This window comes from Ictidomys tridecemlineatus, chromosome 4 (genome assembly GCF_052094955.1).
Source record: "Ictidomys tridecemlineatus isolate mIctTri1 chromosome 4, mIctTri1.hap1, whole genome shotgun sequence".
In the NCBI taxonomy this organism is placed as follows: Eukaryota; Metazoa; Chordata; class Mammalia; order Rodentia; family Sciuridae; genus Ictidomys; species Ictidomys tridecemlineatus.
Genome location: NC_135480.1, coordinates 36,336,517 through 36,349,506, shown reverse-complemented (window position 1 = coordinate 36,349,506; position 12,990 = coordinate 36,336,517). Strand labels below are relative to the sequence as shown.

Below are 12,990 nucleotides of genomic sequence, written 5' to 3'. Positions count from 1 at the left end.
ACTTCTACCATGTGTATATTAATATGGAAAATAAATTCTTTTGAATGCCTAAAGTTTTGCCAGAGTATTAAAAATTATTTTGGATTTTTGAAAAATATTACTCAGCTTTCCTAACTAAATTTATTTTGGAAATTCAATACCATATTTGGAGAAGGTGTACCAACTTGGCTTAATGGACTTTGTTACTGTGATAGGATAGAGAGAGAACATGACCTAACTACAAAGAACTAGTAATCCAACTCAATTTGGTTCCAATTAAAAGTCTCGGTTGACAGAATTCATGAGGTTGACATATGCTTGGTCATTTGAGATCTTATGAAATCCAAGATGTGAACTTCACAATGCAGAGATTAGCCAGGTCTGACTCCATATCCAAGTCCCCACTGCAAATCCCTTAAAGGATAACTGGCAATCAAAGGTATCAACAAAGGTGGTCTGCACACAGTGAACCCCATCCAGAACAAGAGGAACTTCTCTATTCCCTGTCTGGTCCATCACACATCCCACAGAGGTTGTACAATGGCTGAATAACCAATTGTTAGTGCCCTTTCACTACATAATTACTTCTGTAAAAAGAGACTAATCCTAAAGCCTAAAAATACATGTGAAATAGAATGGAAGAGAGAAAGCATCATAAAGCTTGATTAGGGGGTGAAAGTGGAGGCTTCAAATGACAGGTCACTCCTTTTTAACTTTATTCAAAAATTTAACCAAGAATAACATTATTACAAAGCAATTAATGTTCACTATAGAAGGCAAAAATACAAAATACACCTAATTTTATTGCCCAAAGATGGCATTTCATATATATTCCACTGTTTTTCTTAATGCATTTCTAAAATGATAAAATAAATATTAGCTAGCATTTACACAACATTCTGTATCATGTACTGTCCTAAACAATTAACATACATTAATTCATTCTGTCTTTACCAGAATACTATAAGGGAGGGATTATTATTATCATCCACACTTTATAAACAAAGAAACTCCGCAGAGACAGGCTAAGTAATTTGACCCAGCTCACAAACCTGTGACAAATAATCTCTGTTCCAATTTTTCCTATGGAAGCATTACGTTCAACTAAGTAGTGTGGGAAGAAAAAATTCTCCTTAACTTTTTAAAATCCTTAACTGCTATTTCAATACTCTGCGAGAAACAGGGAGTACAATCTATGTATCTTATTTGGTTCCTATTCTCAGTTCTAAGGGAGAAGCCAAGATAAGACAGGAGACATTCACTAACTTGGATCTAATACTCAATAGCCGGACTGTATGATGCAATCTGAATATGAATTTAGATTCCTTCAGAGCTACATCTTTCTGATGTTCTTAGTACCAAACTGTCAACTTACTACCTCCATTAACTTGGTCTCTAAAACCTAATTAATTTGATCCAAGTCTGATTTTGTTTTTTCACCAGGATTCTTAAAGTCTAATACAAACTTTCCAACTTTTTTGAAAATCAGAAGTGTGTCTTTTGATTATTGACTTCAAAAACATGTTCTGAAAGCAACAAAATGGAGATTAGAACAAGCCAAATTTTTTTTCCATAATGAAAACTGTTAATCAAAAATGTGAAGTGCAACTGACAAGTTCAAAAACCTACTTAAAGGTATTCCCAGGGAGCTGGCCAATGTCCCATGCCTTCAACCCCATCCCCAAAGGTCACCTGCAAATGACCAAGGGGCTCTATAATCAGTTTCCTGCTCTCTGTTCGCATGCTGTCAGAGCTGTCTGTTGCATCATGACCCTGAAACACCTTTTGTTATTTTTATGGTTCTGTTACCCATACAGCAATGCCTTTGGCAGCAATGGTAATTATGCAGCAGCCTTGTTATCTCAGGATAACACTATAATTAACTTGTGTCACTGCAGCACTCGTGGTTATAATAATTGTAGCCAAAAAGGTCCTATAGAAATAGCAGTTTTTGGTTCTGGCTTTTAAAAATAACTTCAGTAATTATACTGCTTTTTAAAAATCAAGTTTGTTTCCCCCTAGAAAAATATGATTTCCTTTGCAAAAAAAAAGCCCACTGAAACTAAGCTTGTGAATGTTCCCAACAGGAAATCTTAGTATCTCTGCAGTGAAAGCTCCCAAAGAGAATAGTGGTGAAAATATTCACAAACATTTCTCAAAGTAATACTTACAGCTCTTCTAGAAAAGGAAAGTTCTTAAATGCATCTTCTGGTAATTGTGTGATGTTGTTCATACTGATATCCCTGAAAAACATAAAGTTAAGAATATTGTTAACTAAGTAGTTAAATAATTTAACCCGATAGAAAACTAATTCCATGCTGAAATTTTGTAAAGAAGAAAAAGGGGAGGGGCATAGAAGAGGAATGGTCATAATTTGGCTTTAGAATGCAAAGCTCAGAAAAAAAAACCAGAAAGTCTTTTATTATAATTTATGTCTAAATTATAATTTAGAAAAATGCCCAGATACTGGAATTTCCCTCTTCAAATGTCCTTAGAAAAAAATGTCTCAGACTATTAGTGAGCCAGTGTAGCTGTATCAAAGTATTGAACCTAATCAAAATAAGCAAATAGATACTGTAGGACTTGATCTAATAGATTTTCAGTCTTGGGTAGCTGCTGGGTTTACTGTGTCAAAGATAAAAAAGCACATCCTAGCTGTCACCCAGTTACATTTTCTTTAAAACCTATAAAAGACCTCCAGGTAAGAGTTGTAAGTACATTTCATTTTTAGCCTATGAACAGATGCAGGCTAAAGACAAGTGCATACATGATAGGTATGCAGTCCATTTCCAGTTTTCCCTCTGAGTGTCAGCAGAAAGGAGGGAACTCACTCAACAATATAACTTAACAATTAACTAGTTCAAACAGCCAAAACATATTTTATTAACCATCCCTCTCCTCCCTGGCAGCTGCTTTTGAATTGACTTTCTCTTGCATATGCCACTTCCTATCAAGACTATGAAAGACAGGTTAAAGGAGTCTCAAAAGGGAAGATCCCAGAATGTACTGGGTCAGCTGAGCAGCCTTCTTTGGCTTCTGCTGTATCTTATTTGGGGTCCGTCCTGTGGCTGAGCCCTCAGGCCCCAATATTATTTTGCATAAATCACCATGAAAGTTCACACCTACAATGTTTCCATTACTAGATTATATGAACTGATAAAAGGAGGCAGAAGTCAGCTAACAACAGTCACACATTTATTTTCATCAATTCGGTCAGGTAAAATCATTCTCCTCTCTTTTCTTTCTTCCCTTTTGTACCTGGGATTGAACCCAGTGGCACTTAACCATATCCCCAACCCATTTTTTTATATTTTATTTTGAGACAAGGTCTCACTAAGTTGCTGAGGCTGGCTCCGAACTTGTGATCCTCCTGCGATCAGCCTCCTGAGCTGCTGGGATTTCAGGCGTGTGCCACCGTGCCTAGCAGGTAAAATCTTTTTGAGAAGGAAAAAGCTTCAGTACTTCAACAGATGAGTAATTTAGAAGTGGAATGTGGTTTCCCTTCTTATATCCCTTCCCAAAGCAGGTCTGGAAAACTTCTTCGCTTGGTAATAACAGGAACGAAATCAGCAGGAGCAGCAGGCAGTAACATGGAGCAAATCCTCCAAGATAAGACTGCACAAAAAAAACTCACTTTACCAATGGGGAAACTGAGGCTCACTGCAGTAAAATAACCTCCCCACGGCCATTCAACAAGTGATATAACAGGAAATAAGAACTCCAGAGACCATGATCTTAACTGCAAACTAAGGGCCTTTACTTATTTATTTTTTTAATCCTATGATTCTCTTCTGGGGTAGTCAAGATAAAAAGCAAATGCGTGTTCAGTGGTAGAATGCATACAAAGTCCTGAGTTCAAACCCTAGTACCAAAAAAAAAAAAAAAAAAAAAAATCAGGAGGAATAGTGTCCCCAAGAGCTTGGCATAATCATCAATGAATCTCAGGAGTGTACTTTTTGCTTGACAGATGAGAAAAAGGAAAGAAAGAAAGAAAAGAAGGAAACCTGGCCATTTATTTTCACCAATTAAGGAACCCAAGTTCATAAAATTTCTCTGAGCAAAAAACTTCCCTTTATATAAATCTTATGACCACACAGATCCACAAGCATTCCAAAATTTTATATCCTGAAAAACAACTCAAGTTCTTCAAATAACTTAAAGGGAAAAAAAATTAATATGCTCCTCCAGGTTTTTCTTTGTTTTGGTATCAGGGATTGAGCCCAGGAGTTCTTAACCACTGAGCCACATCCCCAGCCCTTTATATTTTTTATTTTGAGACAAGGTCTTGCTAAGTTGCTTAGGGCCTCACTAAGTTGCTGAAGCTGATCCCAAGTTGAACTTGGGATCTTCCTACCTCAGCCCCTGGAGCTGCTGGGATTGTAGACATGTGCCACTGCACCCAGCAGGATTTGTTATTTTTAAATAACAGGCCCCAATATTATTTTAGCCAGCAACATCTAGGGAAGGGAAGAAGGATTTCTTTATTTATCATAAGTACTTGGGCAAGATACTTGAGAAATAGCAAAAATAGGGATCAGAAAAAGCAGGGCAGCTCATACCACTGAACACAGTGGGTTCCTGGGCCTCAGTTGCTCATCTGTAAAATGAAGGAACTGAGCTGGTGGGTTAGTTGGGCTTTCTGGCCTGACATTACATTCTTCTATGATTCACCTTTTTCTGAAGTTTTTTTCACAAAAGGGCACACCCTTTCTGATGAAATATATGAAGTTCATTTTATGGAATGTTTCTGAACAATTTATTATAATGCAAAATGTAGAGACTATTAGTTTTCCTTTATAAAACTACTGAGTCACTCCTGCTGGAAACACACTTGGCCTTCACCAGTAAAATCATTTGTAAGTATACAACAAAACTTTTAATTATATTGAAAGGCAAAGCAATAATCTGATATGAGCAAACAATGATTCTGCAAAATATCACACAATATTGGTGCTTTTTAGTCATTCCAATAAAGGAGGGAGAAAAAAATCCAACAATAATTTATTGCTTTACAAAATGAGGCACTCCATGTAGTTTCCTCTAAGCTTGGCACACTTCAGTTCAGGCATCACAGCAACAGAAAAACTGATTAACTGCTTCATAAGGAAAAAGGTCTAGGGAGAACTGATTAATTGCCTCACCAGAAAAAGACACATAATTAGAGACAATTTACACCACACTATTCTCTGCATTCCAATTTTAAAAACACACTTACACATATATATAACTCTCATTTTTTTCTCCTCAGAGAAACAAGACATAACAGGTAGTTTTGCTGTGAACTCTAAATGCAATTAGTGGGATTCCATATTTACAAACTAATACATGTTAAACATTCAGATTTTGTTTCAAAACTGCAGCAATACTTATTTCCCAAATTTTCTACATTTCATACACTCAAAAGGTTATCTCTCTGTAGCTGTTTCCCTTCATACCTTCTGGGCTTCAATTACAACACATTTATGAATAAACTAAAAAATACTATGTGTTGTGGGGGGTGGTATGCTACAAGATATTATCTCCAGAGAAGCTCTGGAAACATGTGGTTACAGAGTATAAGGTGGGTGGGTACTCATTTAAAATAATGAGGGCTAATGGTGATAAACAACCTACAGACAGTCTTAAGAGTATATTCTAGACCTGACATCACCAACACTCGCAAGAGAATCCAAGGTACTCAGACTTCATAAATAAAAAGTTAGAAAGGGTGTTGGGAGTGATCAGTTAAACTGTAACAGTTTACAAATGGAAGCCCTGTGCCAGCAATTACAAATGGAGGAGACTTAGGAGCCACATAAATTGTTAAGAACACACAAGCAAAAGAAAGCTGCTTAGGAAATTTTCAGCTGGAAGATGGTCCTACAAATCAGTACCTTCAAATTCACATGAGCAATGTGATCTCACTAGCGACATCAGTAATTAAACCCAGTAATTCGCCTTTCTGGATTCCTACCAAGAAATAAATATAACAGAAAACAAAACAACAAAAATCATACAAGGTCAGAGCACGACCAACTCATAAACAACTCTGAAGGGCAATTTCAAAAGAGTTGATGGCCTTCCTCCGAGCTGGACTTGCACAATTAGTGCAGGCTTTAGAGCCAGACAGGTACGGATTCACTTCACCAGTGTGAACTGGCATTCTGTTCATCTTTCCTGAGCCCTGACTTCTCCATTTGTAAAGTGGCAGCACTAGTACCTGAATACTGAAATTTGCTGTGAAGATCAGAAAATGTCAAGTCACATATAATAAGATCCCAAGTAGTAGATATTTACTTATTTTGCTATTATTCCTAGAAGTCATCTGAATTCAGTAGTCAGAAAGGACCAAGAGGAAGCTCGGGAGCATACTGCTTTGGTGACCTTCCCAGAAAGAAATTACTTTTATAAAAGAGAAGTTATAAATGCTGCACAAGAACTACAGCAAAGAATTGTTCCTAAATACCAAAGGAAACTCTAGGAGCTAAAAGAGTTTAAGTTGGAAGAGCCCTTCAAGATCCATATGCTTGTTTAAAAATTAAAAAAAAAAAAAGAAGCCCGGTTATTGATAAAGTCATGCACTCTTAAGAAGAAATTACATTTTTACAGGAAATTTTTAGAAAGATGAGGAAAGACCGAATCCATAGAATCCGGTCTCAAAAAGATAGGATGATTTCAAGCAATTTAATGATAATCCTGGGAATAAAAACTAGAACTTTTGCTTAGTGGGGTGGGGTAGAGGGAAATTTTTTCTATACAAATTTTATTTTCATAACAGATATCTTTAGTTAGATCTCAAGATACACCAATGAGTACAGAGCATGGGTCCGCATTTCATACTTACACAGCATACTACTCTCATCTTTACTATGGAGATCAAAAATAAGAGTACAGACGTGAATGCCCAAATACCAGCCGTCACTGATTTCAACACGAAGATTTAAAGGATCCAATTGTTTAATTAAAACTGACAAATCTCCCCAGTGGTTAAACTCTCATCTTTTTGCCCCATAAAATTCACTAATGCTGAAGTATCTACAGAGAAAAGATCATGTTTCAACAAGGCACCTTTTAAAATCCCTGTAAAACGCTTGCTAAGGGAGCCTAACCTGTTTGCAGATGGCCCAGAGTGTACCATGGTAGACTCTGTCACTGCATCCTCTCAGGGTTTGGGCCTTCTGCCACAGAATTATTTCATTTTTTATCTTATGACTGGCCCAGTGTTATCTTAATTTGAATAAGCCCTGTTATTTGTGTTAGATAAAACTGTACTACTAATGCCATATTGCTGATTATATCTCAAATATTACCTGGCAGATTAAAAAGTCACTACATTACATATAGGTTTTAGGGAACATGGGGTTCTCTAGGAGAAGAAAATGGTTATGGTGTCCTTAAACTCAAAAAAACACATGCTGATAATGACCAAAAACGAATCCTTTCCCAATGACTTTTCCAGGGTCTTTGGTAATCAACCAGAAATTTCAGGCCAGTCTCCAGCTAACAGATGTCTACAGTGTGACCAAAAACAACAACAACAACAAAAAAAAACTAAAACTAATTTTGAAAAATGCCTCCAATGGAACAAATCTGAAGGGAAAATCTCTCTTATCACCAAATTTCTAGCCAAAGCTTATTAAGAGTTTAATTTCTGACACTATTTCATACCTTTAAGCAAGTCATCTTCTTCTCTCCACATTTTATAATTGCAAAAGTAACCTATATTCATTGCTTTTTTAAAAACTGATAATATGGAGGAAACCATCTACTATTATCAATACCCACAGACAATCATTGCCATATTTTATGGGTATCCTTACAGATGATTTTTCTATAAGTATGAAATCATAATTCTGAAGATTCCTAAGATTATTCATGTGCAAAACAATTTTTTTAACCTAGTACTGGGGATTGAACCCAGGCATCACATATGCTAGGCAAATGGTCTACCATAACCTATACCCACAGTCCTTCTCATTTTAATTTTGAGAAAGGGTCTCGCTAAAGTGCCCAGGTTTGCCTTGAACTTGGTGATCCTTCTGCCTCAGCCTCCCTCCCAAGTAGCTGGAATCACAGGAATGCTTCACCATGCCTAGCTTAAAAATTTTTTTTAATAAAAGTATAAGTATCAAAGTGTAATGTATAACAATATTATCATGGGATGGAAACATTTTGCTATTGAAGGCAAAAACAAGTAAGATTGTATGCAACATTCATTAAATTTAACTTTTGAAAAACTCTACTATTTCATTATTAAAACAATAACTACCACATATCCAAGAAGATATTTTCCACTACAAAAATGGGCCCAAAATAGTACATATGCCATTTTAATCAGACACTGCTCCACAGATATTTTTATGACACTTAGCACTCCTAGAATCCAGCTAGATGTCACAAAAGACAGCCTTCTAACATCTTGCGTAACATTTCTACTATGAACAGTTCGGGGCAGCTGTATAAACTGGCTCCATGCTATCTGGCATCTTCCCTGGTGTTTCAAGTACCATGGCTCAGTGCTTCCCACTGAAAGGAATCCAAATCTTGCTTCTTTGCAGCCTCTGAATCCTTACAAGGACAGCTACCAAAAGCACCATTTTGATACTTAAAAATAAATATAATTACTGCAGAGAAAGTTATCAACTTGTAAAGCCCTTGTGTGAGATTACTTGAATATACTAAATATATAATTTTCCTTATAACTCAAAAAGGCTAGAAAATATGCCAGCTTCAAACCTTGAAAAAATAAAAAACTTCCGTTATCCGGGATAAAGAATGTCTAATTCACTTCATGATTATCTACTTTTATGGATTAAAAATCTCTATTTTTCCATTGAAGACTTTCAAAATTGAATTGTCTTTGTTAGATACTTCACCAAAGAATATACACAAATGTCAAACAAGCACATAAAAAATATTTAATTAGTAATTAAGAAAATACAAATTAAATCAACTATTAGAATGGTTGAAACTTTTCAAAATAATAACTGACAATACCAAGTGCTAATGAGAATGTGGAACTTCTCAAACTCTATTCCTTGTTGGAGACAAATCAAAATGGTGAAACCACTTTAAAACAGGTTAGTAGTTTTTCATGAAATGAAACATACAGGGCTGGGGATATACTCAGTTGGTAGAGTACTTGCCCAGCATTCACAAGGCCCTGGGTTCAATCCCCAGGACCACAAAAAAAAAAAAAAAAAAAGAAAGAAAGAAAGAAAAGAGACATACACTTATGACCATATCACCCAGCAATCCTAAGTCTAAATAGTATATAATTGCCAAAACCTAGAAACAATCTAAAAACCCTCCCACTGGTGAATGGATAAAGAAATTCTAGTGTGTCCATTTAATGGAATATTATCTAGCAATCAAAAGGACCAGGCTATTGTTATAAACAATGTGAATGAATCTTAAAGCAGCCATATCCAGCTTTGTAATGTTGTGAACAACCAATAAAAAAAATAAAAAATTAAAAAAAAAAAAAAAGCAGCCATATCCAAAAAATGAACCTATAGAGACAGAAACCAGATCAGCAGTGGCCAATAGCTAGAGAGTGGTTTTAGGAAAGGCTAGCTACAAAAAGACATAGTAACTTTTTCTGGGGTGGTAAAATTGCTTTATATCTTGAACTTGGTAGCAATTACATGATTGTGCAGTATTTCCAAAGTCTTAAAATTATATATTTAAAAGTGAAAATGTTACTATAGAATTTAAGCCTCAATACCTCTTTTGTCTTTTTGTAAATGAGAGTGTGTACAATAGTGTGTCCTTACAGACCCCACCCAGGAAAAAATAATTCATCCTATGTCTAGAGGTCCTCTCTCCAAGACCTACCTAAAACCAAAAGTGCGATAGAGAGCAACAGCCTGAGAATCAGAAAAGCTGAGGCTTTTGTTGTCGAGCGCTCATGGGTTGGGGTGGGGGGAGTGGATTTCTATTAACCTGCAGCAGGACATTGGGCCTAACTTCTTCATTCTTTCCCTGTTGAGCATCTATTAGGTTTGTGCCTCTGAGTCCTAGGCTACACGAAACAGTCTTTGCCCTCAAGAGTTTTAAATGGAAGTGGAGAGATAATGACAAAACAAGTAAATGTCATGAAACATGAGGCCCAGCAAGAGAATATGATCCCATCAGCCCTGAAGCTCAGGAAAGGCTTCCAGCTGGATACAGGAGCACAAGCCTATAATCCCAGCTACTGGGAAGGCTGAGGCAGGAGGATCACAAGTTCAAGGACATCCGGGCAAATTAGTGAGATCCTGTCGCAAATTAAAATAGGTTGTGTGCATGTATGACTACGTAACAAGACTGCATCATTATGTACAACTACGCTGAACCAATAAAAAATGTAGAAAAAAATTTTAATAACAGTCTGAAGGATGTAGCTCAGCAGCAGAGCACCCCGAGTTCAATCCCCAATATCAGAAAGAAAGTCAAAGTCTTCCAGTAGGGCTCTTGTATGTATTAGAAAGGACAGATATTACTTTATAGAGAGCTTTATTTTGATCTGTGGTCTCACTCACTTCATTAGTAATGTTTCTCAATAAATATAAATAATATTATAATAAAGATATAATAAAAAAATAAAGATACAATTAACATGCGAAACAAGAAAATTCTTCTTATTTATGACCATCCTGCCCACTAGGGTGTTTGGCATCCATGTCCCCAGCACACTAATCTTTATTTATTTATTTTTTTTGAGAGAGAATGAGAATTTTAATATTTATTTTTTAGTTATCGGCGGACCCAATATCTTTGTTTGTATGTGGTGCTGAGGATCGAACCCGGGCTGCATGCATGCTAGGCAAGCGCACTACCCCTTGAGCCACATCCCCAGCCCCCAGCACACTAATCTAGTGCAACTGAAACATTCCATAATGCTTAGCTTGGTAGCGTGGAGAGGTACATAAAATCTGTCTAGCATGTGGCAAACAACATTTTTTAAAAGAATACAATGAACAACTAGTATCAAAGTTAAGTTCATCCCATATAAGTATTGTTTCATGACAATTTAGATTTCTGTGTCATAAATTATATATTTTGTATATGGTTTGCACACACTTATATAAATGTGTATGGACATGAAGTAAAATACAGTCCACACTTATGGTTAAAAAGGAAAGCCTCTGAACTAGACAGCTGGTATCCTGGGGGGAGAGGGGGTTCTAGAAAGAGGGACTATCTTGTGTGAAAACGTGGCCAAGGAGATAAAACTATCACAGAATTAGAGAAGTACAAGTAATATGGCCAAAAAAGATAAGACTCTGAAGGAATCCAAGGCACTGTACGCAGTATGGCTGCAAATGACCCAAGGAACTACCTGGAGGAGCAGAAAGTGCACCCCCAAGGCATCCTATCTTGCCTTCAAGAATGGAACTTCCTCTGAGAGCACCGAGGCTTTCCAGTGTTTAAACAGGTCAGGTCTGCTATAGGAATATCATTCTGGAAGTCACAGGACATCGGGGCAAAAGCTCAGAAGAAACCCAGCCCCTTGGAATTTCAGCTTTCTCTAGCGTAAAACATTTTGTACTCACTAACTTGTAAGGCCCCTTCCAAATCTATCACTATGAGTCCTTGGCATTCTTGATTCTGCACATTCCTTGCATAATTAATAGAAAATAAGAGACCCTCAGATTCATGTTTTTCCCCTCTGTGTAGGCATCCTGCTGGTGTTAGCAAGTGTGTGAATGAGTGCAGACTTAAACACACACCCCTTCAGAATTACAGGAGTTCAGCAATTAACAAGAACGCATGACTTCACTTTTAAAGGTAATATTTTATGCTGTCATTGTTTATGCTCTTGATGAAGCAATACGGTCTATGAGACGCTGAAGGGTGTGTTCTTTGGGGAGATGCAAAACCCTATAAGTGAGAGAAGAGAAAGAATAAAACACCAGTATGTAAATACCTCACCACAAGGAAATCACATGTGGCTTAAAGGCCACAATCTTCAAAGGGTAATTTTAAGAAATCAAACTAGTTAGCCTAATTCAGCATTTTTTGATAGTGAAACAAATTCAGCTTCTTTTTTGTTTTCTTTTTGTCTTTTTAAACGGAAAGTAGTCTTCAAGTGTGAGATGTGTTCTAAAGAGAAAAACAAAAAGCTCTAATTCTGGAGCAATGTTTATTAAATGGCAAAGAAAAAAGAATGTCAAAGACACAAAGAACATTACTTTCTACAATCTGATCAAGTATCATACCATCTGGCATCACATGGAGCAGATAAGGGGTCGACTATAATATTCCTTGTTTTCTTCCTATCTAACGGGTGTTCTCAGGCATTCTTTGGGTGTCAACAGCTGTTCTGGTAACCCTATGATGACAAAACAGTGTTCACTACCAGCCAAGACACACAGACAAAATGCTATTTCAATAGTCCATTTAACATCAACAAGAAGTATTGTAAGGATTATCGTCAGGACAGATTGGAAACACTCAATTACTTCATCCTAGCAGACAAAATGCACTATTCATAAAGAAACCAACCCAGCAGCATGTATTATGGTAAATATTTTAATTAACTAAATGGTCTATGTTTTATTATGGCTACACTTATTAACAGGACTGATAGGAAAACATTACTTCATGGTCTTTGCCTTCAAGCATGCACACCCACAAAAACTTCTGTTTAGACGTGTATTTTTTAAACTTCAGTTCACAACCAATTAATGGGTTGTGAAATCATTTTAATAGGTCACAGCCAATTAAAAAAAAATAAGATAGGAAAGAACAGAAGAGTAAAATGCCAGAATGTACCAAATGTAGCAAAGGTAATGAGCATTTCAGGAAATTTTGTTTCAGCACGCGTGCATTTCTCGATTCTGACTATGAACTCTGAAAGTCCTGGTTAGCCTCAAGCTCACAGAAGTTTGTGAAACAGAGCCAGGAGTTTAAGCAATTGGTTAGTCAAACCAAGGACTTCTTTTCCTTTATCTAAACTGAATCAAAACTACAGCTTTCCCAGCACCCTGAGCTTTTCCCAATCGATTTTGTAACCATCAATGTCTCCCTTTTCCTTTGTCTGTACCC

At 36.6% G+C, this 12,990-nt stretch overlaps 1 protein-coding gene across 2 annotated transcripts in view; it reads right to left on the bottom strand.

Moving 5' to 3' along the window:
• Nucleotides 1-12,990, bottom strand: part of Lgr4 (leucine rich repeat containing G protein-coupled receptor 4) — a 93,087-nt gene that overhangs the window by 43,084 nt on the left and 37,013 nt on the right. For both annotated transcript variants that reach the window (XM_078046307.1, XM_078046308.1), the window contains exon 2: nt 2,151-2,222. In XM_078046307.1, coding sequence (XP_077902433.1) covers nt 2,151-2,222 — 72 coding nt within the window. The remainder of the gene's footprint in view (nt 1-2,150; nt 2,223-12,990) is intronic.